Source organism: Doryrhamphus excisus, chromosome 21 (assembly GCF_030265055.1).
Source record: "Doryrhamphus excisus isolate RoL2022-K1 chromosome 21, RoL_Dexc_1.0, whole genome shotgun sequence".
NCBI lineage: Eukaryota > Metazoa > Chordata > Actinopteri > Syngnathiformes > Syngnathidae > Doryrhamphus > Doryrhamphus excisus.
The window spans coordinates 474,047-500,910 of NC_080486.1; the positions used below are offsets into that span (position 1 = coordinate 474,047).

Genomic DNA, 26,864 nt, shown 5'->3' on the forward strand with positions numbered 1-26,864 from the left:
GACCCCATTAAGGGTGTGGTATGTTTACCCCATCTCCCCGACCACAAAAGTGCAGTGGAACCAAAGTGGTCTTTTCTGCCATTTTGGGGTCCAAAAGGAGCACAGATAACGGCGTGGGACAGTGGGACCATGTCTACTGGAAAGTGCCATTGTCTGTCATTTCAGGGTCCTGCCTGCCAATCACACAGGGGCTTCTTGATGCGAGTGCAGGTTACGTATGTCATATTGGGTGGGATATGCATGTCATTGTATTTCACACTGCTTGGTTTGGCCTTGTCATGTCAATAGATGTACATATGTAGTTGTACATATACACAGTTGTGGCTTTTATATTGGTAGTCTTTTTGCATGCTTTTTATTTGATCTTATTGCTAGACTATGTTTTATGTTGCACAAATCCAATTTCTTACTGACAATGGCAATACAACTATTGTGATCGTGGTATTTGTGATGTATACGTGCTGCATTATCAAGTACATACTGTGTCCGTTAATGTAATTACAGACTGCCACCACAAGAGGGAAGTGTTTGACTGATGTACTATCTGGAGACCTGCAGCTTCAGTCAAGACTGGACTCGGACCTCAGTCATGGTGTAGGTATGGATTTCAGCTTTCAGAGATTTACTGCTTTAGAAACACACGTAGAGACACAACAATATCAAAATAAACTTTAGAAAATGAGGTTGAAAAAAAGATAATAATATGGGAATAAAGTCATACTATTACAAGAAGAAAATGTACAAAGATTATTTAAAAATAAAGTTGCAATATTTGGAAAAAAAATCACAAACATGGGCAAATGTGGCCCTTGCTGGAAACCGTTGTGAGGTCTTTGCAATGGTTGTACATTGTTGTAACATGCCAGGATGGATGCATGACATCACACCCAGCATGTAACAACACCAACAGCAAAGTGTGTGCTTTACATCCTATTTCACCCTTTGCTTCCTGCACCCTGCCGGGGCAAGTCTGGAGACCTGCATAGGACAATAAGTGGATAAGCGTGGAAAATGCAAATCAATAGAAGAGTGGCTACAGTACCCACCTGAATCAGTTTCCTTTCCTGTGGGAATGTTGGCTAATCCCTGCAAGGGAGTTGGTGCTGTCAGGACACGCTGGCAGACTGAAATAGCTTTCATTGCTCTTCACTGCCAACTATGCACATGTATACACATGTATACATGTACACATGTATACATGTAGACATGTACACATGTACACATGTATACATGTTATTTTGGTGTCGGTTCACAGTGGGCCTGGTCCTTCGCCCTTCACTTGGTACAAATGCCCTCATGCGGGATAAATGCATCACATGTCGCCTCTGATATTCCAAAAACCTTGCATGCATTCCTGTAAATTGGAGACACTGTACAGCAAGTCTGTCAATATACTTCAATACTTGAAGGTACTGTACGCATTAATAATATGACATTATCAGTTGAATAACAATTTCAATACTTTTGACCTTTACATTGAAGTTTGGTTCTTTCATGTTGTGACACATACTGTACCGTATTGTTTATTTATGTGTTGTTCACAAACAAATTTGTTGATAAAAACTTGTTTGTTGTGATCATCGTCATCAAGAAAAATCACAAAATCATTGCAAGAAGTTGAAAACATCGAAGCAAGAAGTATCGGTGTCGGCCATGCCCTTCCCAAGTATCAGACGGATACCACCATGTGCGGCACAGTATCGCCCCCAGACGGGGCCTCGCGAGGGAAAAGGTGTCATTAAAGTGAGCATGGTGCGTTTGAGTTCTTCTTCCTGCAGGTTGTTGTGCACCGGAGACATTCCTGCTGCTTGCTGCAACATGTGGACGCCCTCGCCGCGTCACGTCAGCTGGGAGCCGCTGGGAAGTTTGTCTCAAGTGAGTCAACACGGAGAGGACGACACCCACCAGGCAGTCACCGCTGGATAACACCGCCGGCTGCACGGCCACGCAGGACAAGCCGTCACGCCGAGCTTTTCCCACGGATTCCCACTCTTCGCGCAGCGCCATGTATGCCTGAGTGTGCTTTTGGAGGAATTAGGAAATGAAAGTGACCGTGTGTTTCGGGCGGACGCGGGTGGTGGTCCCTTGCGGAGACGGGGACATGAAAGTGAGCAGCCTCGTCGATCAAGCCGCCATGAGATACAAACGAGCCATCGCCAAGGTAAGAAGGCGTCTCGCTCCGGGGGAGGCCGACTCCTTGCACGCCGTAGCCGCAGCCTGGCGCCTTTTTTCAGGCAAAGCCGGTCGGCTTGGGTGCTTACTTCCCGGTAAAACAGGCAGGGGCCGCTTTGGAGTCAACCGCGTTGTTTTGTTACATCATGCAAGGATCACAAGTGGCCGGATTGTTTGTGGTGTGAGTTGACACTGGGGGGGGGAAGAGTTTTTAAGACTGGTTTGTGTGCAGGTGTGCCATTGCCTTAGACGTGAAGCTGGCCTGGAACTGCTCTCCTTGGAGCAGGGCATGGTTTGGGGCTCCTTTCAATGCATTTTATGGCCCAAATGCACAGGCTCTCTAAGGTCCTGCTGGGGTTGTTGTCCAGACCATGGTGCTGTCTACGTCCTCCATGACTTCAGAAGAATATCAGGGCATCATCCATCAGGGTGGTGGGGGTAGGCTGGAGCCGATCCCAGCTGACTCTGGCCTGGTCCACCAGGCTTCAATGCAGGACAAAAAGTAGAAGATAGAGATGTAAGGTGAGCGGCTTTAAGTTCTGAGGATATACTAGAGTGGTAATTAGAGGTGCACGGTACTGTATATATTTTTTCACCGATACCGATTATTTATTTGCTTCTAAAGCCCAAGAAGATGGATCGACATTTTCTTATGTAGATGTAAGTCGTTTGCACACGTGGAGGGAAGTGTACCTAATGAAGTACCATGACATGACTACTACAGTGGAATAGAGGGGGAGGAGCCACCTGCTGCGGCCCAGCAAGGTGCGCTGTGTTCGGGCACACGTGTTTTTTTGTTGAGAATTTCTATGCCGTACGTTTCCTTGACGTCCTGTTTAAAGATCGTGTAGATGGATACTTCATGAACTCATTGACTGCCGGCCATCTTCAGAGTAGAGAGATCCATGCTGCCTGAGTTTGGGGCATTTTTGCTGAACTTTCCAGACCCATAGAATATAAAAAATAGAATATAATAAAAGATAGAAAAAGAAGGTCGACAGACGTAGTGCGGATGGACCTTCATTGTCAGAGGGCTCTTCCTGCAGGTCACAGGTCGCTCCACCGTAGTTCTCAGTGGCTCAGCAGAACGGAGGCGACTGCTCCATCGATCCGTGCCTTGCTCGTGTAAATGTAGAAGCGTAGGCTCGGGACAGAATAGACATCTGCAAAGCAAGCAGCAGAGCCCTTTGGACCTTTGGGAGGCTTGATGACTTGTACGAGATGTTTGATGCCGTAGCTGACAAAGCATTCAAGCATAATTCCTTCTCTGAAGTGTTAGAAGTAGATGCGTACTAATCAGCATGTAAGAAATACACCACCTCTGCAAAGCCATCTTGAATCATACACACTGATGATTAGCACGGTAGCTGGACGTCCGATGTGAAGGAGGACCATGTCATGAGAAGAAGGCCTCAATGAGCCTCAAACGTCTTCAACTTCCAGAGCCGATCTTGTCTTCTTTGTGCTGTCACGAAGGGTTCAAGCTAAATTGCTTTGCTCGTCTCTCACACGTTCCGTGGCTGAAGTTGTTCTCCGCTTGGCCCACCAAGTCATCATGGAGATCCCAAGCAGGAGAAAGGATGTTATTTTGTGGGACGTGCAGCTGCCATAATAGACCACGTGGACATGCTGGGCCAGGGCAGGCCGACTGTGGTAGAAATGTGGGTCATCATCAGACCCATTTGGGGTGAAATCCATGCACGGAGACAACCATGCTGACGTAATAAAGTAATAAGATCAGCTATTGCACAGTGTCAGGACTTTATGATGAACTGAAGAGCACAAGTTCACTGAGCACGGGCTGGATGGGAAGCCTGGCCTCGCCAGCCTCTCATCATCTGCTTGTCTTCAGATTCTTTGTGTTGCAAGGCCTCTTCTATGTTTAGCCGTCTCCGGGTGTCCTCAGAGTAGCGGCATGCTAGCTTTTATCTAGCATGCCGCTAGATAAAAGCTAGAGACTTTGGCGGCCAGTCTTGGAGTCAAACATCCCTTCTGCTTCATAAGGCGTATTATGCTGGAGAAGCGCCATCCTGCATGCCTGCTTGGACATGAAGCATACAAGAGCTTTCTCCCCTCTGGACCCGTGGTAGTCAACGCCTGCCAATCATCTCTAACAATAATCTTCTTTTTCATTGACCGTGTACCATCTCTTACAGGATGGATTGGATTTGCATAAGATGGACTGAGAAGCAGTTCATTTCATGTCCTGAATCTCTTACGTTTCCCTTCACCGAGCGTACGTGTAACGTGTTAACGTGTTGGCAGTTTGTACTTTGGAATAATATTTACTACTGGTATACAGTAATCCCTCCCCGCTTCAACTTTTACTATATGTCAGAAATTTAGTATAGTTATTCATAAATGATGCTTTGTGGTCGAATCGTGCATATTTAAGCAAATTGTACTTTTTTTTCCCCCAAATGAAGCATTTTCAATCACATCCATGGCTAAATGCACTCACATACAAATATATATATATATATATATATATATATATATATATATATATATATATATATATATATATATATATATATATATATATATATATATATATATATTACTTACTGTCCTGTCGGGTGAGACACACAAGCACCAGACTTGATTGCTGGAACAACAGGCTTTTATTGCAGGTTTGAATGATCTCACAACAGACACAGTCATCACTAACACGGGCTACTGTTGTAGATACGATGAGACACCACTTCCTGTCCATTCCCGACTTAGCTAGACGCAGAACACACATACGAGCATGTGTCCTATTTACGTCCTATACAGTATGCCTCATTTTATATCTACTATATTGGGTAATAGGAGTGTAAAGGTGACTGTAGGGCTGTTACATGAGGGCTCCAATATTGTTTTAAAGTGTATTTAGAATGTGGTAAGCAGGTTTTGTATGGAACCAGGTTACTGCAATAAACAAGAGATTACTGCAATCTATCCAAAAACACCTTGCAGTCATTTTTGATGCATGGAATGTTGAGGCAGATGATTAGCACCATGTACGCATGATCAGCCGACATCCTCATGTATGCGTGTAAGTGTACTACGAAGGGAAGCTATTTGGGTGGAATTGTGACACAAGGTCAGATTGATGCTTTTTGGGAGTGTTTGTAGCACGGGGGGCTCATGGTTGGTGTAGACGGGATTGTTGCTTTTGTGTCGTTATGTCATGACGTGGTGCGAGCACCAAACATTGAAATCAGCCAATAGCGAAGATGAAGTCTTGTTTGGGTGAGGCAACTCCATTTTCTAGCCCAGCCTGATTTCACGATGTGTGGCGGGTTTCCCCGCTCGCCCCACTGACCCAAGAGTCAACGGCACCAGTGAGCACCTTATCTCGATCAAACAGTGCCTCTGTTCAGGGTCAAGGGAAGGTCGGGTCTAGAACGCTACTCAGGTGTACAGACAACAGTTGCACATGTGCAGCGTAGGCGGCGGGGCGAACGCGGGCATGCAGGGACGTGTACGAGTAGGGGGGTGCGCATCGCCGCATCAGGGACTCGGAGCTGCGGGCCAAGCTTGAGTATTGCATGCAAAGCTGCAAGGATTTCCTGCAGTGCTTGCCAAACAGCGACAGGCAAGCCCAAGCCGCGAGTGCCGGTGCCAAAAGCCGCTGCCATGCCAAGCCGCTGCACGGCTGTTTTAAGGCTACATATGTCAGGGTATTAGCGGCTAGCTTCTTCCCTCCTTGTCATTGCCACATGACACGCATCAACTTCTGTTACTGACAAAGATTACGGCTTCACATGCAGTCTCATGCAAACCTTTGGGCACCTTGTGAATGCATGATGTTTGGATCTATATCACATAACCCACATGAGATGTATTAATAATGTAATAACGTCCATCACGTATTTCATTCCGTTAATGAAGTAGTACGTTTGTAAACAGCCGAGGATCTATTCATGAAAGACAGGAAGTGCCAGGGCAGCCTCCGCCAAGCGTAGCAGGGTAGCTCCGAGCGGATGATGTCCTCCTTGGGCCCACAGCTCACAGGTTAAGCATCCAGTTAATGATTAGCTGGGACGGTTGGAGCGTTACGATAGACGAGACGTGCCACACCTGATGTTGCATATGTTGAATTCTTTATGCTTTATGCATTATGCATTATGCTTTATGCTTTATGCTTTATGTTTTATGTTTTATGTTTTATGTTTTGGCAGCTCTAGTCAAGCCAGGCACCCTCTTAGATGCCATCCAGTGTTTGGCCAACATCTTCCATCTGTGGCTGTGATTGCAGTAGCAACAGAGGCCTCAGCCAAAGCATCAAGGACATGAGCAGCGTTTCATGGTTCTGGATCAACAATATTTATATGAACAATATGAAGAATATTTTTATTGGAGATGCACAGTATCTTTTTTTTCCAACCAATACTCAACATTACACTATATCATCATACATGACAGACAACCCATTTGACCTCCTTTTTTATTTAGAGGGCAGTGTAGTTGGTGCACACCTGGAGGTAAGAAGGACCGGGGGAGATTAGCATGTCAGCAAGTCTACCTAATGAATATCATGAATACCATGACGACCACTACAGGAGAATTACATTATAGAGGGGGAGGAGCCGCCTGCTGGAGCCCAGCAAGGTGCACTGTATTCAGGCACACGCTCCGAGCAGCCGGACGGAGGTTGCTGGCAAACCTTTTGCACTTTTCAAAGACCACGGCACTGGCCAGTTGAGGTGGCTCACCCCCCCCCCCCCCCAAAAAAAAAAAAAAATATTCCATAAGCAATAAAGCACCTGTGGTAGCGATCGGTGTTCTATAAGACAACTATGGCAAGTTGGGATACACCAAGATCGTCAGTACAAAGGTCTGTTTATTTGTGTATAATTGTGAGGATTAAGAAGGATTAAGGCTTACTTGGAGGTCTTGTTAATAAGCAGCAGATGAAAACAGAAATGGGGCACTAATTGGACGAAGTCATGCTGCTGGACACCTGAGACCGTCTGTCTCATACTCCCTTTTGACAGGACCTGTTTCAGACACGCTCAGCCAGCCTACCTTCTATTCTCCATGGACTGAAAAGGAGGAGGAAGGAGCGGATGTGATTGAATCCCCGTCTGTCTGTTCACACTTCCTGATGGTTCACTGACTTCCTGTGTGGCGTTTCTCCTGACGTTACCTCTTTGGGGGTGGCGGGTGGTGGGACGGCATCGACACAATCGCTCCTAGCAACCAGTGATACTACATGTAAAGGTCCAACATGCCAGGAAGGGGGGGGGGGGTGGATGTAAGTTGACTCTGGTTGTTGAGCAAACAAGCTCCTTTCCTTTCTTCTGTGCTCAGATGACTGATTTCTGTGCTTTTGGCTCACCGGCATACACCACACTAACTGAGCTTAGCTAACACCTCCCAGTCCCTGGGGGTGTGGGGGGGTTACTGATTCAGAATGTTGCCACACTGCAGGGATCCTACCGGTGTTCTAGGCACATATCATTTTAGTCATACGTACGTATCTGCAATGACAGTTGCTCATGAAAACAAATGCCAGATGTGTCTCACGGTTCCCACCCCTGCCTCTCAGGAGGGGGCAGGGGCATTGGGGTTCTGGGGGCCCAGCTTTAGTTCACCTGGATGGAGCCTCTGGTCAACCTCATCAGGTGGAAGCAGGGTAGCTTATACGTTCTTCATTAGTTGGTGTCAGGAATGATCACGCGGGTGATCACCTTGCTAGTCTAAAGTCCTCTGCTTGTAGTTGCATTATTATCTCCAATTAGCTTTTCTCTGCAAGCCATGTATTCATCTAATGAAATGGTGTGGGATGACACATGCACGCTACAAGTGTTACTCCTTGATGGCGCTGCCTTGCTTGTTTACACAGAACCATGGCAAAATGCCACGCAGCATTCCAGCGTTGCGTAACTCATGTTGATGCTTTACATTCATCCCTACCACCTGCACCATCGACAACCTCCGAACCCTTCAGCCATCTTTGCAGGGTCCCCGCATGCCTAAATGTGTTATACAGTAACTTTACAATGGTAAAGTTGCAAAAATGACGTTAGCCTCATTTTCAGATGTGACGTCATGGGGGTGACGTCATGGGGGTGACACCACTCAGCTAAAGCAGAGGAAACAAACCCTTGTCCAGGTACATAGATGGTGGACTTGGTTCAGTATGTTTTTCATCCAAATAGTTGTCATGGCAAAATGTTGTGTTGCTGCTGGATGTTCAGAGAAGTCATACTGTAAGGTTTTTTCTTTGGATGAAGTACGTTAATACGTGTGGGGGAAGATTGTGGTAGGTTCAAGCCTGTAGGAGGAAAATGACATACTACTATATGTAATCTGGATGATATTCCGTGACATGTGCGCTTGTGGGCGTGTGTGATTGACCCGGACGAGCCGGTTCCTCCTTCACTGTGAGCCGCCACTATGTCTTTCTACCAAACACGTTTGCAGGCAGCCCGCCACTTTGCAAATGACTGCAGCGCCCTGCGGCACTTCCAGCTTCCATTGCCTCGTTGGCCTCCAACCTGCCGGCTCAGTTTTTATCTTACGCTGGAATCTAGGTTTCTCTTTCTAGTTGCAAAGCTCAAAACCACGACTCCTGAGTGTACTCATCTGTGAATTTACTCCACCGCTCATCCGCGTACCTTTCATTCGTTGACTCCTTTCCATTTCTAAACAGCTTTTCATGATGAAATGAAATGAAAATGAAAGCTAAGTGAGATATATTCTGTATGTGTGCATATCAGGATGTCAGCACAGGAATCCAGCATGGACGCAGACCAGCGGAACCGTCTTGGCTGTCCTGTGATCTCACAGCTGCTGCACATCCGGCCCGGCAGGCCCGGCAGGCCCGCATCCTCGCTTTGATCGCTCCACACTTTCATCCCGTGTGTCGCAGCATGTCATTATGCCCCATTATTGGCCGATATTGGCATCAAAATCAGACTTCGCTTCATTTTGCTATTTGTATTTTTCGCCTGTAATATCGCCGTGCGGGCGAGGACATACGCCACACGCCGTACTCTGGCCGGGTGTCGTGGACGACAGCTGACAGCCGCGTCATGGTGATGTGGTGATGTTCACCGTGTGGAGGGGTTCTGGTGCTTGGTGAATGAGCGGCCCACACGTCATTGGACGCAGGCTGGCCGGGACGCTCACTCCTCAATGAATGCTGAGCTTGCAGGAATGAGCGGCCTACAGCATCTTCTGCCATCTTTGTTTTCTCTCCATATGCCCCTCTTACCTTTCCTTGTACTTTCCCAGCCCGCCTATTTCTTTCCTTTTTACTATGTGGTCCCTCCATTGCATGTACGTTCCCCCTCCCAGTAAAATATGATGGGGGTGATTGGACGGACACTTTGTGATCATCTGAGCTTGTGGATTGCTTGGTGACTGAAAGAGGCATTTAGGACGCTTTGATGAATGAAAGAGGAGCCCAGGGCGAGGTGCTTATGTTGGCGCATGAACTAAAGTGGGACAACGAATGCCGGGTGCATCGGCAGGCAGCCTGCAGACATGACCCCCCCCCACATTAGCTACTCTTCTACTCAAAGGTGGAGAACAAGTAAGATGCTGTTTAATGTAAGCCATTTGCAGAGTGATGTCAGGACCTTTCTCTTGTTGTTTTTCTAACGTGCCATACGTAGATCCACGTGGCCAATGATCACCACCCCCACACGGGAATCTCTTTCCTTGGATGTATTTTTACCTTTGATCAACTCCTGCTCTGGGTCCAACCCGATCAGTCCAGGAAAGCCATACTGAAAGATTGTAGAACCAGGGGGCGTCCGTTGCTGCCAAGATCCAACATGTCACCCTCCAGAGTCTAATCTCAGGAATTATGGACGGGATGACACGGACTAGGACATTTTCCTTTGGATTCATGAAATGTGCTTTCATTGGCAGGCTGTGCCCCCATTTAGTTGCCAAATGTTTTTGATTGAAATGTGTATTGACTTGGCCCAAACCCGAGGGAACTGTCCTTCATGTACTGAACAGGAACACAGGAACACCAGCCAAGGACCACATGGAGGGGCCCTCCGCACCCCCCAAACGGTGTCAGCCTTTCGTCCACACCAAACGGCAGTCCGGGTGACCTGGAAGTACCACCCGCCCTTGGCTGTCACGTGACCAGAAGTGAACTTGGGGGACAAGCCTACCTGATTTGGAATGTTTCCACTGGTATGACCCCAGTCACCCCAGTTCATGTTCTCATATTTTATTGCCTTATTATTATTATTATTATTATTATTATTATTATTATTATTATTATTATTATTATTATTATTCCCCAGAATGACCAGTAGACGGAAGTCTAGATGATCCTGAGGCAGTGGAATATGATGGACTACTGCGTTCCTTCTTCTTCTATGGTTTTGTCTTTATGTGGGTCCGCCTCTGTTGTTTATGGCGCCACACGTAGGTGTGTCTTGTGTATTACATCCTTTTCCCCAAGTCCTGCCATGTTTCCGTGCCACAGTGGCTCTGCTGGTCTGCGGCGTTGGCATCAACCGGTTTCCCTCTTGGCCACAAACGCCATCCCTGCGTGACGGCGGCAACACGCCTTCGTGGTACTCGGCTTTGTGAAGACAATAGCTGGCCTAAAAGGCTGCCGCTTCCTGCGGCTTTTCCCTGCTGCTGGCGGCTCTTCATACTTCAGGCGAGATGCAGGATGGTGGCTGCGTGTGGTTTGTTTGATACCTTTGAACGTGAGCTAATATTGGATGCTAGCCGGGGTGCAGATGTGGCTGCGGCCGTGCGCTGCCTGAACACGCTCGACCAACGCGCTGCCACGCCCTCCTCCCGGGATCCCACGTCTGCTGCACACATGTTCTCCTTCAGCCTAATTTGCACTTTGTACATCACGCACGCCGTGTCGTGTCCCTATTGGACGTGTTCTTTTATTAGTCCTTCTCTGGGGGGGCGGGGGGGGGGCACGACATTACTTTGACTATATTTGTATAAAGTAAAGCTGCAGCAATTAATCAATGATTAATTGCTTATGCACTTAATTAGTCATCTTTGAAAGCAGAGCTATTTTGTGTTTTAGGTCAAATATACTTGGGGGGGGGTGATGCTCAGCCGTTTGGAAGACATGAGAAAAAGCCAAAGTTTGCTGCCATTTGTGTTTTTCTTCTTGCCCCCCCCCAGTATTTGAGCGGTCCTGTTGCGGCTGTGAGGATGGACAGATGGCTTGAACGTGGCCTTTCCCTCAGGGATCTGACGCTGAAACATCTCTTTGTAACATGACACCCTCCTTCGGCCTCCATTCTCTCCAACAGCCACTTAGTCAACGTATTGTTCTCACGTGAGGACGTTTCCACCTGCCGCCTCCCATGGAAGCGTGCCGCCAGGAGATCATGGAAGAAGGGCCTGCTGGAAGCTCTCCTGCAGGGTGCTCACGGCGGCTTGTGTGGAAGCAAAGGAAAGAAAGAAGTAACGGTCCCTGACACGATGGGGACAGGAAGCCTTGTGATCTGGAAGGCGTGGCGGCACGCGTGTCTTGTGGCGTGAACACTACAGCATGTCGTGTTCCTGAAACTCCTGCCCACAAGGAAGCAACGTGACGCCAGGCCCCAGATGATTTTACCAAGAGATGAAACTGAAATGAAAAGCACGGCCCTGAAGGTTGACCGTCTAATTGCTTTATGATGCATCATCAGCAACCACCAAATGGTCCTCACGTCATCATCTCCGTTTGATGGCAGACGCTTCCTGCAGCAGCACTTCTGTGGATCAGGACCAGATGCTGAGCTCTGGTAGCTGATAGTACTGCTAGTACTGTAGTACTGTTGTACTGTACCTATATATATGGATGTGACGTGCCCTGTGATTGGCTGGCACCCAGGCCCCCCCCGAGGAGGACCGTAATGACCCTAGGACTGTGATGGTGAAATAAACGCTAAGCTGTAGCGTTGCTGTCACGCACACGTGTACAAGGACACGGCCATCTTGTTGTTTAGGTCTCTGTGGGCACATGCTCTATTTTTACCAGGCTGAGGTGGAGTAGTCTTTATTTCTGTTCCCTTCAGCACTGTGCGGCCCCCCCTTAGGGCAGAGTCTTTTTAAACAAAGTAGTGAGAAGTACAGGGATGATGTGCTTAGGTTGTCTTTTATGCTGAATGTCATATTATTATGATCCATATTATTCCTATGCACTGTAGAAGATGCTCTACCGTCTCAGGACGTATCTGTCTCATGTTCACCTTTAAAGACTCTTTAGGGCATGGTCCATATCCAGCCCTTGTGACTAATGGCACGTGTCGTGGGCTCTTATTTTGGTAAATCCATTTCCTGTTTTGCACTGCTTAGAGTCGCCTTGACCCTCTGAGGCCTGCTGGTCTCAGGTGTTCCTCGTTGGCAATCAGCAGGCTTCTGAAGCACAGCATAGGCACTGGAGCCATGCTGGACCTTTACGTCTGTATGGGCTTGTTGGAAAGCGTCTCCTTGTTCCTGCCGCCATGGGTAAGTTGGACTGTTTCATCTCAGGGATATCATCTCCATTGCGGCCCTTTGCCATCGTTGACATCCAACTTCTGCAGTCCTGTTTGTTACTGTTGGCGTCATGGGAATTGTTGTTGCTGCTATTTTAGTCTCTCTCTCTACTGTCTCACCCCCCCACCCCCCAGTTTTTCTTTTTATTATTTTAGTGTCCCTTCTTGCTCCAGTCCGGCCGCTCCAAATTGGCTTAACAGAAACATCAAATAAAGCCAAATAAAATGTCTTAGAACAGGGAAGGACCTTTCCTAGCAGAGCAGCTGTTTAGCATGAAGGGCATTTACATCAACAATACCATCTGGCCAATGGCTGGACGGGACTCCAAAAAAAAAGCATTTCAATGGCGAGTTTAGGCCTACGTCCTACCTCCTACGTCCTACCTCTGGTTTTTAGATTGGATTGTGTGAGCTTTGGTTAGCGTCCCCACAGCAGCCATTGCTGCCCTAGAGCCTGAAGACATGAGGTTTTCCCATTGGCTGTTTGTTCTTCTTTGCTTGGAAGCGTGGACTCAGGATCATTAGAACTGGTGTCATGTTGTTACAAGGCTAAGGCAAGTAGATGGTACTCTTATGGTTACAGTAGAACCTTGGTTAACACCATTAGGGGGTCCCATCCCCGGTAGAACCTCGGTTAACACCGTTAGGGGTCTCATTATTCACGGTAGAACCTCGGTTAACACCGTTAGGGGTCCCATTAATCACGGTAGAACCTCGGTTAACACCGTTGGGGGTCTCATTAATCACGGTAGAACCTCGGTTAACACCGTTAGGGGTCTCATTAATCACGGTAGAACCTCGGTTAACACCATTAGGGGGTCCCATCCCCGGTAGAACCTCGGTTAACACCGTTGGGGGTCTCATTAATCACGGTAGAACCTCGGTTAACACCGTTAGGGGTCTCATTAATCACGGTAGAACCTCGGTTAACACCGTTAGGGGTCTCATTAATCACGGTAGAACCTCGGTTAACACCGTTAGGGGTCTCATTAATCACGGTAGAACCTCGGTTAACACTGTTAGGGGTCGCATTAATCACGGTAGAACCTCGGTTAACACCGTTAGGGGTCTCATTAATCACAGTAGAACCTCGGTTAACACCACTAGGGGTCCCATCACGGTAGAAATGAAAATATGAATGAGTTATTTGCTTGCCATTGTCTTGTGTACAGTAGAGATTCCCGACGTTGGCAGGGATGAAGTGAATATTCCCCTTCCAGCCGATGTCCATAGATGTAACGATGCAGTAAAGGGCCACCAAGACTTTTGGCTGCTGTTGCCGAGCGGTGAAGCCTGCTAATGCCGTACTTGTGCTGTCATGTTTCCCATGGCTTGTAAGTAAAGCTCCTACATCCCTCCTAGCAGCGTCTGCTAATGTTCTTGTAGCTTCACCAGTGTGTCTTCGGGATTATGTTTTTGTGGCTGAGCTGCTCTCAGAAGTAATCCATCTGAAGAACAGGCTGGGATGCTGTGGTTGCCAAAGCGACATATGGCGGTTGAATATTTCCATTTCTTCCCTCAGCCTTTCACGGTGCACACAAACCGTTTGGGGCACCTGGATGTCACACCCCCACGATGCCGCTTTCAGGGCTCTGTGGGAATCCAGAACGTCTGAGGTCAGAGGTCATTGACGTTGGATCCTCAGTCCTCCCTTCACCGACAGGCGAATGGCCTGCAAAGTTAATCCTTGGAATGTCATTTGATGACATTCCCATAATGGCTTTCATTTTCCTTCATGTTCTCAGAAGATTGAAAGTGTTGGCAACTTTTTTTGTGTGGACATGACTTTCCCCTCCAGCTGTTTTTCCATTTCTCATGTCTCCATGCAACGTATCCACAATAGTTTATTCTTTTAACATACGTTTTACACAACTTTTGTCGTTTTCTCATATTCTGACTTTTAAAAATGACATCCTTTCTCTCTCTCATTGCTACAAAAATCACATTTTTGGTTACATTTCGACTTAATATTGTAATTTTATTCTAGTAAAATACTGCTAATATTGCCAAGTTTGGGGTTAAATGACATTGTTAGAATGTGCTGCAGCAACTAAAGAGGCGCCAGCAGCCCCCGGGCCGCGCCTTGGACACCCTGCTATAAAGTCAGAGCCTGTTTACCAAGCGGGCGAGTGCATGGTTGAATATGAGGAGCACCCTCCCACCGTGCTGGTCTATATTCAAGGTGACGAGGAGCCGCCTCCTCTCCCTGCTCACGTTCTTCTGCCAGGCCTTTTCTTCCCTAATAACGTCCAAAGGGGAATACTGGCTCGCACCAACATTCCCTTTGTTAGTTGGAGCATTTTTCCTGGTAAGCCACAGTGGAGTTAAGTAAAATGGAGCCTGAAGGCATCTGACCACAGACCCAAAGATAGCTCCTTTTTGGGAGAGGGAGAGAGCTGAGGAAAAGAGGGAGAGAGGGAGGACACAACATAGAGGAGGAGCCAGGAGGATCTTTCCTCACATGATGGAGGGAATGCTCTTCTAGCTCCATGCTTTCTTTCCACTTTCTTTTAGGAACTGCTTTTTAAATAAAAACACTTTTTAAAAGATTTTTAGAAAAGTAGGCAGTGTAAAACAGGCATTTAAGGTGGAAGTATTTGTGAAATGGGGGGGGGCATAGACCACAGGTGATGGTAATTATCTTTTTCACCTGCTGTGTATGACAAAGCCGGGATGAGGGTTTTCTTTGCAGCATCAGCCAAAGATGGCTTCCATGGACATCCATGCTTTAGAGCATCTGCAGCTGATGTTTAGCAGTCAATCGATGAGCCCCCCCCCCCTTCCTGAGAAAGGCATCATGCCATACTTGCGTTCTATCCCAGGCTTAAATATGACAAATCGTGTTTCATAACAAGTGCTATGAAGCCAGGTCGCTCTACCAACCAGGTGATCAGATCAGCTGATTCGATATCTCATGGCCTGGCATCCATCCATCTTTATAGCGCTTATCCCCTATATAGCGGGTGTGCTGGAGCCTATCCCAGCTGGTACAGCCTGGGCTGGTGGTCCTAGCCTGGCAGTGATGATGTCTCTGCTAAACTCATCATCTATCGTCATCATATCTGATCAAATAAAACCTTATGTTTCAGGAGCCCAGCTACTGGGTCCAGGTCCACCGCTTGGAGCACCGTGACGGGGGAATCCTGGACTCGGATGATGTGCTGTGTGACGTCGCAGACGACAAAGACAGGGTGAGTTTCTCATTTCTTCCTTTTGCTGCCTGGGTGGTCTTATATTGACATCATTCTATAGTAGATGACATGTACCTGAAGGGGAGGGGGGTGGGGGGGATGCCGTCTGCAATGCTTTCCTGTTTGCTGTCATGTGACATACCGTACGTAATACCGTACCATAACATGCAGTATGTCATACCATAACATACAATATGTCATACCAAACATTGAAGCCCATGCTCACGCAGCCAGCCAAGCTTGACCTGCTATCTTGATGTAGCATTGCCATATTTGGTAGATCTTCTTGGGGAAATCAAATGTCGGATTGATGTTGTCCACCGTAACATCAATCAATCAACTGCAGCTATGTATTAGCTGCCATAGTTCCACACCAGTCATGACGTGTCAGTACCAGCTTCATCCACCAGAGGCCGCTGTCCCCCCCTCCGTGCAGCCAAGGACCGACGGAGCCTGGCAGCTAATGAGAACCAAACGACATGCAAGATGCTTGGAAGAGTTGTCCCACGCCAATATTTATCCTCAACAGCGGCTCATTGCGTAAAGGTCAAGGGGAACTACTGTTTTCTCTCTGGCTTGTTTGACTTTATGTTGATGCCTTGTTGAAATGTGTGCACAACAGTAGAAGTTTGTGTGTACACTGTGTGGGTGTTGACTTCCTCCTGTGTCTAGTTGCAGTAAATCCAGTCTGTCCAGTTCTTTGTAGCAGCCCTTGTCCTTGTTTCTCTGTATCTTACAAACTGTTCATCCTTTGCGACTGATGCTGATGCTAAGCTAGCCGTGGTGGTCTGGTTTTGATTGTCCATCCATCCGTTTTCTATACCGCTTACCCTCATTAGGGTGAAAAGGTGTTGTTTAATTTACGTACTAGTCGAGTTTTTCAGCAAACTCCCTGACTGAAGCGGTTATGTAATGTATTTGTGTACAATGTGGTCGTATAATATTAGTAAGTCTGCGTTTCAGCGTAGACTTGATGCATTTCTTCCTGGTCCTTTGGTTTTAATATCCGTATGTGGAACATTGCTGCCATCTGCTGGACAACCTTTAGAACTGCAGGATGACTGCTCCCTACCTCCAAAACGTTTGTGGAACACAGTGGTGTCATTAGGTCTATTTTAGGGGGCTTGATATTTTTTCTTTTTTTTTTTTTTTTTTACAACTCTTATCACATTTCATATAATAGGGCAAAAGCAGGTTAATACTAGCCTAGTAGTGGTAGTAGTAATCAGAATAATGATGATAGTAATAATAATAAGGTAATTAATAATATAATGATTATCTAATTTATCACGGTCCACTGGGAAGAATGGTTGCAGAGCATGAGCAGCAGTTTTGCAGTATAGATTGTGTGTACTTGTGTACATTTAATGGTGGCCTAAAACAATTGAGTATGTCTACTAAATCTATCCAAAAGTGGGAAAGTTATATCCTGGTTCTTGTTCCTTATTTGTTTTTTGGATTTTTTTTTTTGAACGTCTACTACATTCATATCCTGTGCATCTCCATCTCTGAACATAAGACAGTACAACCCAGTGATTTTTCTCCCACTAAGCATACTACAAATGTAGCATAGTCCTATGATTGTCAATAACCTCCTTTGGTCATGCAGGTGAATATTTCAATGATGGGTCTACCACTTGATTGACAAGGGGGCGGTGCCACCCAGAAAGGAAAGCAAACGCCTTCCAGTGCTGTGGGAAGGCTGCAGGTTGCGTTTATGTGCTTAATCCTGACGGCAGGTGGCAAAGTGACAAGCGAATGGGCCGCCGCTTTGAAAGCAGCCTGGGGCGCCACATGATTGCATCATAACAGGACTTCATAAATCAGGTAAATTGGAGCCAGATGCGGAATGACATCATTTGGGAAAGCTGTTATTGTTGTAACACTGACTTATAGCGGCGCTGATTGCTAAGCATGCACACGTAGGATTTAGTATTCATAAATGGAGTTATGGTATAGACGGCTTGTTTCACAATCTTCTAAATATTAACGTTCTTAGAGCCCTCAAAACATGAAATAGCACCCCTATAGTCACCTTTACATTCCTCACATGTTGACAGTTTTTTTTTCTGCAGTGTACTTCCTGGCGGCTTCAAACGTCGCGACTCCGGTGATTAGCCAGTAGGGTAGACGGGTTCAATACGCCATCTAAGATGCTGCTGGAGCAGTGTCACGGTAAAAGTGTTCCCTAGGAACCTACGGCCTGTTTATCCAAACAGCGACACCTAGTGGCCAATATAGAATACTACATTCACCATTAGGATGCTTCTGCCCTGTATTTGTACTGTACTTCATTTAGTTTGATCACGCTGCATGGTGGATGAGTGGTTAGGATGTCGGCCACGCAGTCAGGAGATGGGAAGACCTGGGTCGGAATCTCGGTTTGGGCATCTCTGGTGTTTGCATGTTCTCCCTGTGGATGGGTAAGTCATGTAGCCGTTTCTATGCTTGGTGATGCTTGACTTAAATATGTGTGTGTGTATATAAGACATACTATGTCTTATATACATGTCTTACTACATATATTTATGTGCAAATGTGGCTTCATGGGAGTACGCTGGGCCTTGAAGTGACATTGGCATCATTGGTGTAGCCTTAATTGGTGTTTAGCGTTAATTGGCGTTTGTCTGCCTTATTACGAGTCCCCGCGGTGTGATGGGATGCACGGTGCAATCCTCGGTGGAGATAAGGAGGAAATGTTCAGTATTGCCCAAGCTAACGATGACTCAGCGGTTCAGTGTGGCTCAGTTTGCCAGGCTATCTTGCCTGGCATGCAATTGCGCTTTTAGACCACAGGAGGGCGCTCAAGTCCTTCATGTTTACCCCAAGCAGCCAACACTTGTTTGGTTGGGAAGTGTTTTTATTTGCAGACGGTTTGTTCAGGTTTACTCGTGTAGTGAAATACCAAATGAATTTCAACATATCCATAAACTCAATAATACATCAACATAATCAGCGTTTCCTTTTTGGTCCTGACGTGACCTGTTGGGTACCGGAACCGCATGCTGAGCTCCTGTTCTCCCGCCGTGGTCAATTTGCAATTTCTTGAGGCCTGAAGTTGGTATTGCCATGGCAACGGCTGGCGGGTGCCAAGTGGGCACCTGCGCCGTGTGGAGATCAAGCCGCGAGTGAAATTGGCCGAGGCTAAAGCAGGGTCCCATCAGCTGCCCCCCCCAGGTATGAGAACTAATCACCACGACACGTATGTAGTTCTATGTAAACTATATCTATAATTGGTGCAGTAGTGATCACAAACATGTTTGTTGTGGTACAGTACATGGATACACGGGTAAGGACAATAATTGCAATGCTCAAACAATCCAAGTATTTAATACTCCAACATGGCGGCATGTTGCTAAATGAAGTAAAATACGGCGTTGAAAAGACTCACCCAAAGCAATGCAGTATTCTACGCTGGTCACTAGGTGGCAGTAACGTTACATTGATGAGACGATGTAGTTGGTAGTTGGTAGCGTTGGTGTCTTTGATTTCCCCTCCATGACAGCTCCACCCCCACAGGAAGTGTTGTCTGCCAAATCCCTCCTGATGATTTGAAGTGGCAGGCAGTGATGGCAGCGATGGGCGTGGCTCGCCACAGACGCATATTGGCAATTCCAACATAAAGCAAAGAAATGCTTTTTCAACATGGTGATGCTGTAGGAGCATCATGGGCGTCCCGCAGCGAGGTTGTCCTGTTGGACAGCTGTCGGGGCCGCTCGGGTCTGGTATGGCCTTGGCGGGGTGAAGATGTGGGTCAAAGACGACACATAAGCTGAGGTGACAGATGCAGACCCCTACTGGACTCTGGGCACCTTAGTGGACTCTGGGCACCAAGACAGACCAAAGCCAAGGAGTGAGAGAGTGCAGCACCGAGGACGTAAGCCGAGTCTGGCATCGGCAGCACCGTTCAGAGTTGTCGACACTGGCGCCTGGCGAGAGAGGCGGTGCCAAGGCGGAGATGCTGAGCTCGGTTTTGAGCACTCCATATCGTGGAGGATGCTGAATCCCCTCCAACCCTGGCGTGGTTGGCGCTCACGGCCCCCCCGTTCTCCTCTGAAAAGCCTCTTCGGATGAGCTTCTCGTCTTTAATGCTGCTCTTACACGCGTACTCACGCTAGCGCCACCAGCATGGCGTGGTGAAACATCATCCTCACAATATTTGGATGGACCCGTGTGGCAGCATCCTTCATTTGCCCTCATCTTCCATTGAAGGGCATCTGAAGGTCAGTTTAGACATGGGCTCATCCTTATTACCATACGGTACCCCAAACGGCTCCTAGGTGAGGGACTGGACTAAGGGTACCTCAAATGATGAGCATATCAGGACCAAGGATAGGGGTCACTGGGCCTAATGGAGCTAATGTAGACGATGCTTGGCAGGACCAAGTCCTGGTTGGTTAGGGTCGGTAGCTGGATCCTAAGACTGCGTACGTGCCGCGTCTTCCTCCATCCTCCATGTGATGGCGGCCATGGTTGCCCTGAGACACAGGAGAACACTGAGCCCCCCCTCACTTCTCCGGCATGGATGATGCGTTCCTACCTCTTCTACTTTTGGGAAAAACTTTCCATGCCTTCTCAGCGATTTGACGCGCGCTCAGTTGTCTTTTCACCCTCCGCCACGGTTTCAGTTTGTTCCGCTGCCGACACGACGGCGTGTTTTCTTGAGATCAAACCTGCTGCTAGATTTCTACGCTTGGCTTTTATGTGGCGTGGTTATTATGTCTGGGAGAGGGGGGTGGGAAAGGGAACGCCAGCTATTTGATTGGAGTGTGGAGCTGCAGGTTGATATGAATATCAAACACTTATTTTCCTGCAAGCAGCCGATGGAGCCTGTGGCGCTCCTGCACGCCGACAGGTGGGCTCATCCGCTGCGCGTCTTCACGTTCCCCTCTCCTTTCCCAAACTACACACACACACACACGTATACTGTGTGTGTGTGTGTGTGTGTGTGTGTGTGTGCGTGTGCGTGCAGGTTAACACGCCACATCAGATTGTGGCCTGTTTTTTTTTTTTAAGTGTAGCATCTCATCCATTTTAAGCAGCCAGGGTTTTTTTGGGGGGGGGGTTGTGTGTGTATACCAGGTGGAACGAAACGTTCACTCTGTGCATTTCACGGTTGCTTTGGTGGAGATGACATTTTTATTCAATTGTCTCTGACTTTCTGGATCAGGGTTGTGTTGAATTATGAAGAATAAAGACTGAAATATTACCCAAACCTTGGCACCGTCCTGGATTCACTTGTTAAAACCATATTGGCAACGTGACCCCCACCCCCCCCACCCCCTCTCCCCACCAACCCCGGCTTTGCAACACATTTACACAAAACAACATACAATGTACTTAGTACAATTATATGCTACATATAGCAGAATATAAAGAAGCTACGTACAGTAATCCCTCGCCACTCGCTTCACTCATACATTTTTACCAAATTATGTTCATGAATAAATCATTGCTATAATTCCTATTAGTCTAAAATATATATATATGTAAGCACATTAAAAAGTAAAAACGGCTAAATGAAATCAAATAACCAGATATCCAAAGATGCTGTAATGTGTAGTATTCAAGGCTGACCACTAGGTGTCAGTATGGAGACGTTGGAGATGAGAGGCAGGAGGTAACATGTCTTATTTTTCTCTCTTATGTCTGTGGTTTTGGGTAATATGAGTGTAAAGGTGACTGTAGGGGTGTTATTTCATATCTAGAGGGCTCTAATATAAAAAAGAGGTGTTCAATATTGTAACTACCAAAATACTGCAAGTATAAAGGAGCAGTATTCCTGCTTGGGAATGGTCAGGTGATATTCCCATTGAACCCAAACAATGTGAAGCTTCCATATTTCCATATTTCTCAGGTGAGAGTGGAGATGTTTTTGGGAAGTGTTTTTGTTTACCAACCACCCCCTCAGGTGACGCTTCTCATCAGAAGAATGAGCATCTCACCAGGGTGTCCCAAAGTGGCCGTGCATTGATGATCTTGAGCTCTCCTGGCCTGTCACGCCCTTAAAGCCCAGCAGGGGGCACTGTGGTGACACCGCAGGCCAGAAGGAAGTGCGGCCAGGTCAGCCGAGTCACTAAAGTAGTTTCGCTTGGAGTCGACTCTTATTGGTGAGCATCCTGATGAAGGGAGGGGCTACTTTAGATATTCCCTCCGACCCCCCCCCCCCCCCCCCCCCCCCCCCCAAACCGAAGCTGACTTGCTGGGTAGTCTGAGACGTGCTGGAGGTGAGAACCTGCTGCTGTTATGAACTTGATGTTGATGGATCCCTTGATGGACCTGGTCACAGCGGGACCCTCTGATCCATCTCCTGGCCCGATGTTCTCCCAGGCAGCATCGTTTACTGTAAAGTTCAAACCCTGACCAAGGCAGTAAAGTTGCTCGGGACAAACTTTTGTCCAAAGATCCAGTCAAGTGTTTTCATAAGGAAGTAGCGCAACATGCGTGAAGCGTCGGCATCACGGTGACGGGAAAGCGTGGGAAGATGCATTCCTTCTCCAGAGGCAGGCAGGAAGAAGGTCCCATTTATTATCCTCTCCCTCAGCGAGATGCCTTCCATCATGCGTGAAATGGCTCCAAATGGCTTCCTTTGTCTAGTGAGAGGATCCATCTTCTGCTTTGCACGTGAAGCCTGGCCTGCTGTGGACCGAGCTGTGCGGGGTCCACCCTGCCTCCTGGGACGCCCCAAACCAGCAGCAGGAGACGCAGCGTAGCCCCCGAGGGTTTCCCAAAAGTCACAGAAACAACTTGGAATGTGCGCACGGCTTGGTATTTCCGTAGCCACAATCTGGTGAATAAACTTGGAGTACTTGGCTAAAGTACAACCATGTACAAGTTTAAAGATGGGCGTATTCAAAATGTAGTTTTTAACATTGGAGCCCGGTAGGCATGAAATAGCACCCCTATAGTCACCTTGCCACTGCATTCACCCAGTATATAGTAGACATAACCGAGAACTGGTACTAAATGACTGGTACTGGTGTGTGTTGCTGCAAATGTGCTCTGGGGCTCGGGGAGCTGAGCGGGAGTTGAGCAGGAAGTGACATCAGCTGTCCAGAGTTGAGTATCTGGACCTGGGATATGCCTGTGTTGGTATTAGTGTTTTTATCATTCAAAGCTGCCCTAGTGATCATGACTGGTGCTTGTGTGTCTCACCCAAAGTTCCAGCTACATTACTGACACCTGGTGGCCAGTGTGGAATACTACTTATCACGGCACCTTTCAATCATCTTCTGAAGGTCTTTGGATTTGACTTCATTCAGCCATCTTTATTGTAAAATTAGCGACATTTAGCATATTTATCATATTTCCTTACCACTTCCACACGGAATGAGAGGTTTTGTCTTTCAATACATTTTGACTAATCAACCACACAGTAGTCATCTTTTCTTTCATTTCTGATCTTTTTGGGACATGGCGTAGTGAGGGGGTGCTGTTTGAAGCGTGATGTTTGAAGGACGCCTGCAGCCTTCTTCTGCAGACCGTTGGAGACATGAGGAAGTCTGGTGGACCAGGGAAGACCCACCTGACAGGAAGTGTCCTTGTACTTCCCAACAGTTAACTATTCTGCCCTGCATCCTGGTGGCTCTAAATTCTACAGTACAAACTGTTTGCCTAAACCGCCCGCCCCCCCTCCCCCCCCACCACCTGCCCCCCCCCCCCCCCCCCCCCCCCCCCCGTCGCTGCTTTTCCACATCAGCCAGCGGAAGCGGCTATATCTCCTTAATCGAGTTGAGGAGAAGCAGTAGTTTTGTGCCCCTTGGCGGATGGGCTTTATTGGCCCTCCATGAGATGAGCTTATTGGAGGCCTCCTTTGTATGGGGGCGGGGGGGCGGGGGGGTTATGGCTGATTGTGTGGATGTGAGCAGTCATAAAGCTAAGTAGAGGGGACCTGATGTTATGATCTCATTGGTGAGATCTAACACGGGGTTTGTGTATGCGTTTCTTCAAAAATGGCTTGTTTGCTTAGAGGACCTAATGGTAGTAGCCCCCCCCCATCCCCCCCCATACACCTAAAGGTCACTGTTTAATAAATATATAGAAATGTATGGATATAGCAGGATGTTCTCCCTAGTAAAAGTGCAGGTTAAAGGTCACATGACGTCATGTCCATATGCTCCCGTGTACGTGGACCACAGCATCGTAGGATGGAGTTATCCTGTGGCTCAAGCAGGTCCTGTTGACGTAATCCAAGTGGTGGGTCGCTGGGCCGTTTCTGGAGCGTCGCAGGACTTGGCCTGGGCAAAAACCAAAAGTATTGTCATGACCCGATGTCCGTGAACACATCTTGCATTCTTGTCAATGCTATTGTTGGTTCGCCGCCATGAGGGGCGGACATCATTGCGGCTCGATGTGCCGTCTGTCCGACACACGGCTGCAGATACCTGCTGGAGAAGAGCATCACCGCGGTACAGAAAAACCCTTCGTACCCACGGTGCAGTGATTAAAATGTAAAAGCAAACACGGCAGAGATTTATCTTGTATCTGAAGATCAATAACGCTCCTGTCAATAAAGCATAAATGATGGAAGGCGCGTGAGAATAACCCGTTGGTTATTAATTCCATCCTTTGGTGTTCCCTGCACGCCGACACTGGAGTGGAGTGGCTAATACGGTGCGGCCTTTGGCATCTTTCAGGCAGATTCCGGCGACCGCAGCGCCTGGAAGATTTGTGCGTGTTGTTTATGAGTTTGCGTTGCCAGTATTAGCGGCCGTCTTCACGGGAAATCCTCCACACCTCATCCTCCGTGCCCACGCAGCCGCTGATAGGAGGCTCATTATGCAGCAAATGGCCCTAAATGGCCCCCACATCGCTTCCTTATCTGGATGAGCGCTTTTCCTCAGGCTTTCTAATCCAAGTGTTTTACAATCTGGGCTCACCAGCATCCAGCACCTGTTTGGTGCGCGCTCGCGTCCTTGATGCTCATATGTGCTTCTTTGTCTCCGCCGCGTGTACGTATGTACGTATGTATGGATGGCCGCACTTGTTTACCACACGCTTTGTACACACACACACACACACACACACACACACACGGCAGATAGAGTGCTGCGATAACGCCCCTATCACATCAAAGGAGCCGTAGAAGGGGATTGAGGGGAGATGGCATCCTTCTTCCCACCTCTTCCCTCTCTTATCTCCCTTCCCCGCGTAGCCATGTTAAACCAATTAACAGTAATTACCAAACCACCGCGGGTGCAGCGTCTTTCTGCTGCCTCCACTGTTTTGTCCTCATCACCACGCTGACATGAAGGGAGGCTCTGAGACGTGTCGGGAAGCAGGTCATTACTGTTTATTAGCTCAGGGAGGTTGATTTCCCCTGATGAGCTCTGCAGGAGCCAGTAAAGTTGAGCCGTTCGGTCAGGGGGGCCGACTTTACGAGTCGGTTTCACGTCTTCCTCGCCGGTTCGAGTGACTTTCACGCCCGCGCTTAGCGATGCCGGCTCGTGTATTCTTTTCTTGGGGCCCGCCCCCAAGAAGTGACGGCAGGTGTGGTTGAGCTAATTGATGTCATCAAGCGTGACAGCCTGGCTGTTCCTCCATCTGGTTTTCTCCTCCCCAATTGGAGTCGAGAAGAGACGTCGACCTCGGCCACGCCAAACTCTTCCACTCGGGATCGATGCCAAATAAACACCTTAGTGGAGGCCTACGTCTGCCATGAAATGTACAAACCCGACACGCCTCTACATCACATCAGGGGTGTCCAAAGTGTGGCTCGGGGGCCATTGTGGCACATTCTAAAAATAGAATGTAACAGCACAGATTGTAATTTTACACCAGTAAGATGAAAATATATGATTCTAATAAAGTAGTTATAGGAGTATGATATGGTCATGTTATGAGGTACAATAATGTGATGTTTGTGGTGTAAAGTAGAAATAAAGCCATTTTTAAAGCGGTAGCGCCCCCTGGGGAGGGATGACTGCATCGTTGTTCAATCTTGATGAGAGAATGAATCCAAGCGGCTTTCAAACGGAATCTTGAGATGTTGGGGAAAAGGATATTTCTGGCTTTTCCAGGGTAGAGCCATGAACTTTCCACTCCAGCACATGCATCCCTCCATGCACAGCCGAAGTCTCGCTGACAGTAATCCCGCTAACTTCCAGCCTGTTCACTCAGCCTTTCTCCATCTCCCCGGGCCGCACCATTGGCCAGGAAAATAAACCATACTTGCCCCAGTCTGATTTGGTGATGTGCCTGCTTATGAAAATGTACCAAGTGTGATATGACTCAATGACGTGGAAATATGCAAACTGCTTGGAATGGATTTGTCCTGCACGGGAATGTTGGCAGTCTCAGTTGAGTGGGGGCAAATGAGATGGATATCTTCATAGGTGCCGGAAGTGGCCGCACTTTTGCATCCATTCAAGAAAGAGTTGATGAATTCCAATGATGCTTAGGCAGCTATATAGTAACATAGTAACATGCCGATGTTTAGGCGGCCATAGAGTAACATATAATAACATGCCGATGATGTTTAGGCGGCCATATAGTAACATAGTAACATGCCGATGACGTTTAGGCGGCCATATAGTAACATAGTAACATGCCGATGATGTTTAGGCGGCCATAGAGTAACATAGTAACATGCCGATGATGCTTAGGCGGCCATATAGTAACATAGTAACATGCCGATGATGTTTAGGCGGCCGTATAGTAACATAGTAACATGCCGATGATGTTTAGGCGGCCATAGAGTAACATAGTAACATGCCGATGATGCTTAGGCGGCCATATAGTAACATAGTAACATGCCGATGATGTTTAGGCGGCCGTATAGTAACATAGTAACATGCCGATGATGTTTAGGCGGCCGTATAGTAACATAGTAACATGCCGATGATGTTTAGGCGGCCGTATAGTAACATAGTAACATGCCGATGATGTTTAGGCGGCCATAGAGTAACATAGTAACATGCCGGTGATGTTTAGGCGGCCATAGAGTAACATAGTAACATGCCGATGATGTTTAGGTGGCCGTATAGTAACATAGTAACAAGCCGATGATGTTTAGGCGGCCATAGAGTAACATAGTAACATG

The 26,864-nt window shown here is 47.6% G+C and overlaps 1 protein-coding gene across 7 annotated transcripts in view; it reads left to right on the top strand.

Moving 5' to 3' along the window:
- Positions 1 to 26,864, top strand: part of LOC131108418 (partitioning defective 3 homolog) — a 192,215-nt gene that overhangs the window by 1,357 nt on the left and 163,994 nt on the right. For 2 of the 7 annotated variants that reach the window (XM_058059333.1, XM_058059332.1), the window contains exons 1-2: positions 680 to 2,161; positions 15,722 to 15,823. In XM_058059333.1, coding sequence (XP_057915316.1) covers positions 2,042 to 2,161; positions 15,722 to 15,823 — 222 coding nt within the window. In that variant the 5' untranslated portion in view covers positions 680 to 2,041. Of the gene's footprint in view, positions 1 to 504; positions 599 to 679; positions 2,162 to 11,194; positions 12,604 to 15,721; positions 15,824 to 26,864 lie in introns of those variants that run through there. The other 5 variants (XM_058059326.1, XM_058059330.1, XM_058059327.1 and 2 more) reach the window with 4 other exon arrangements.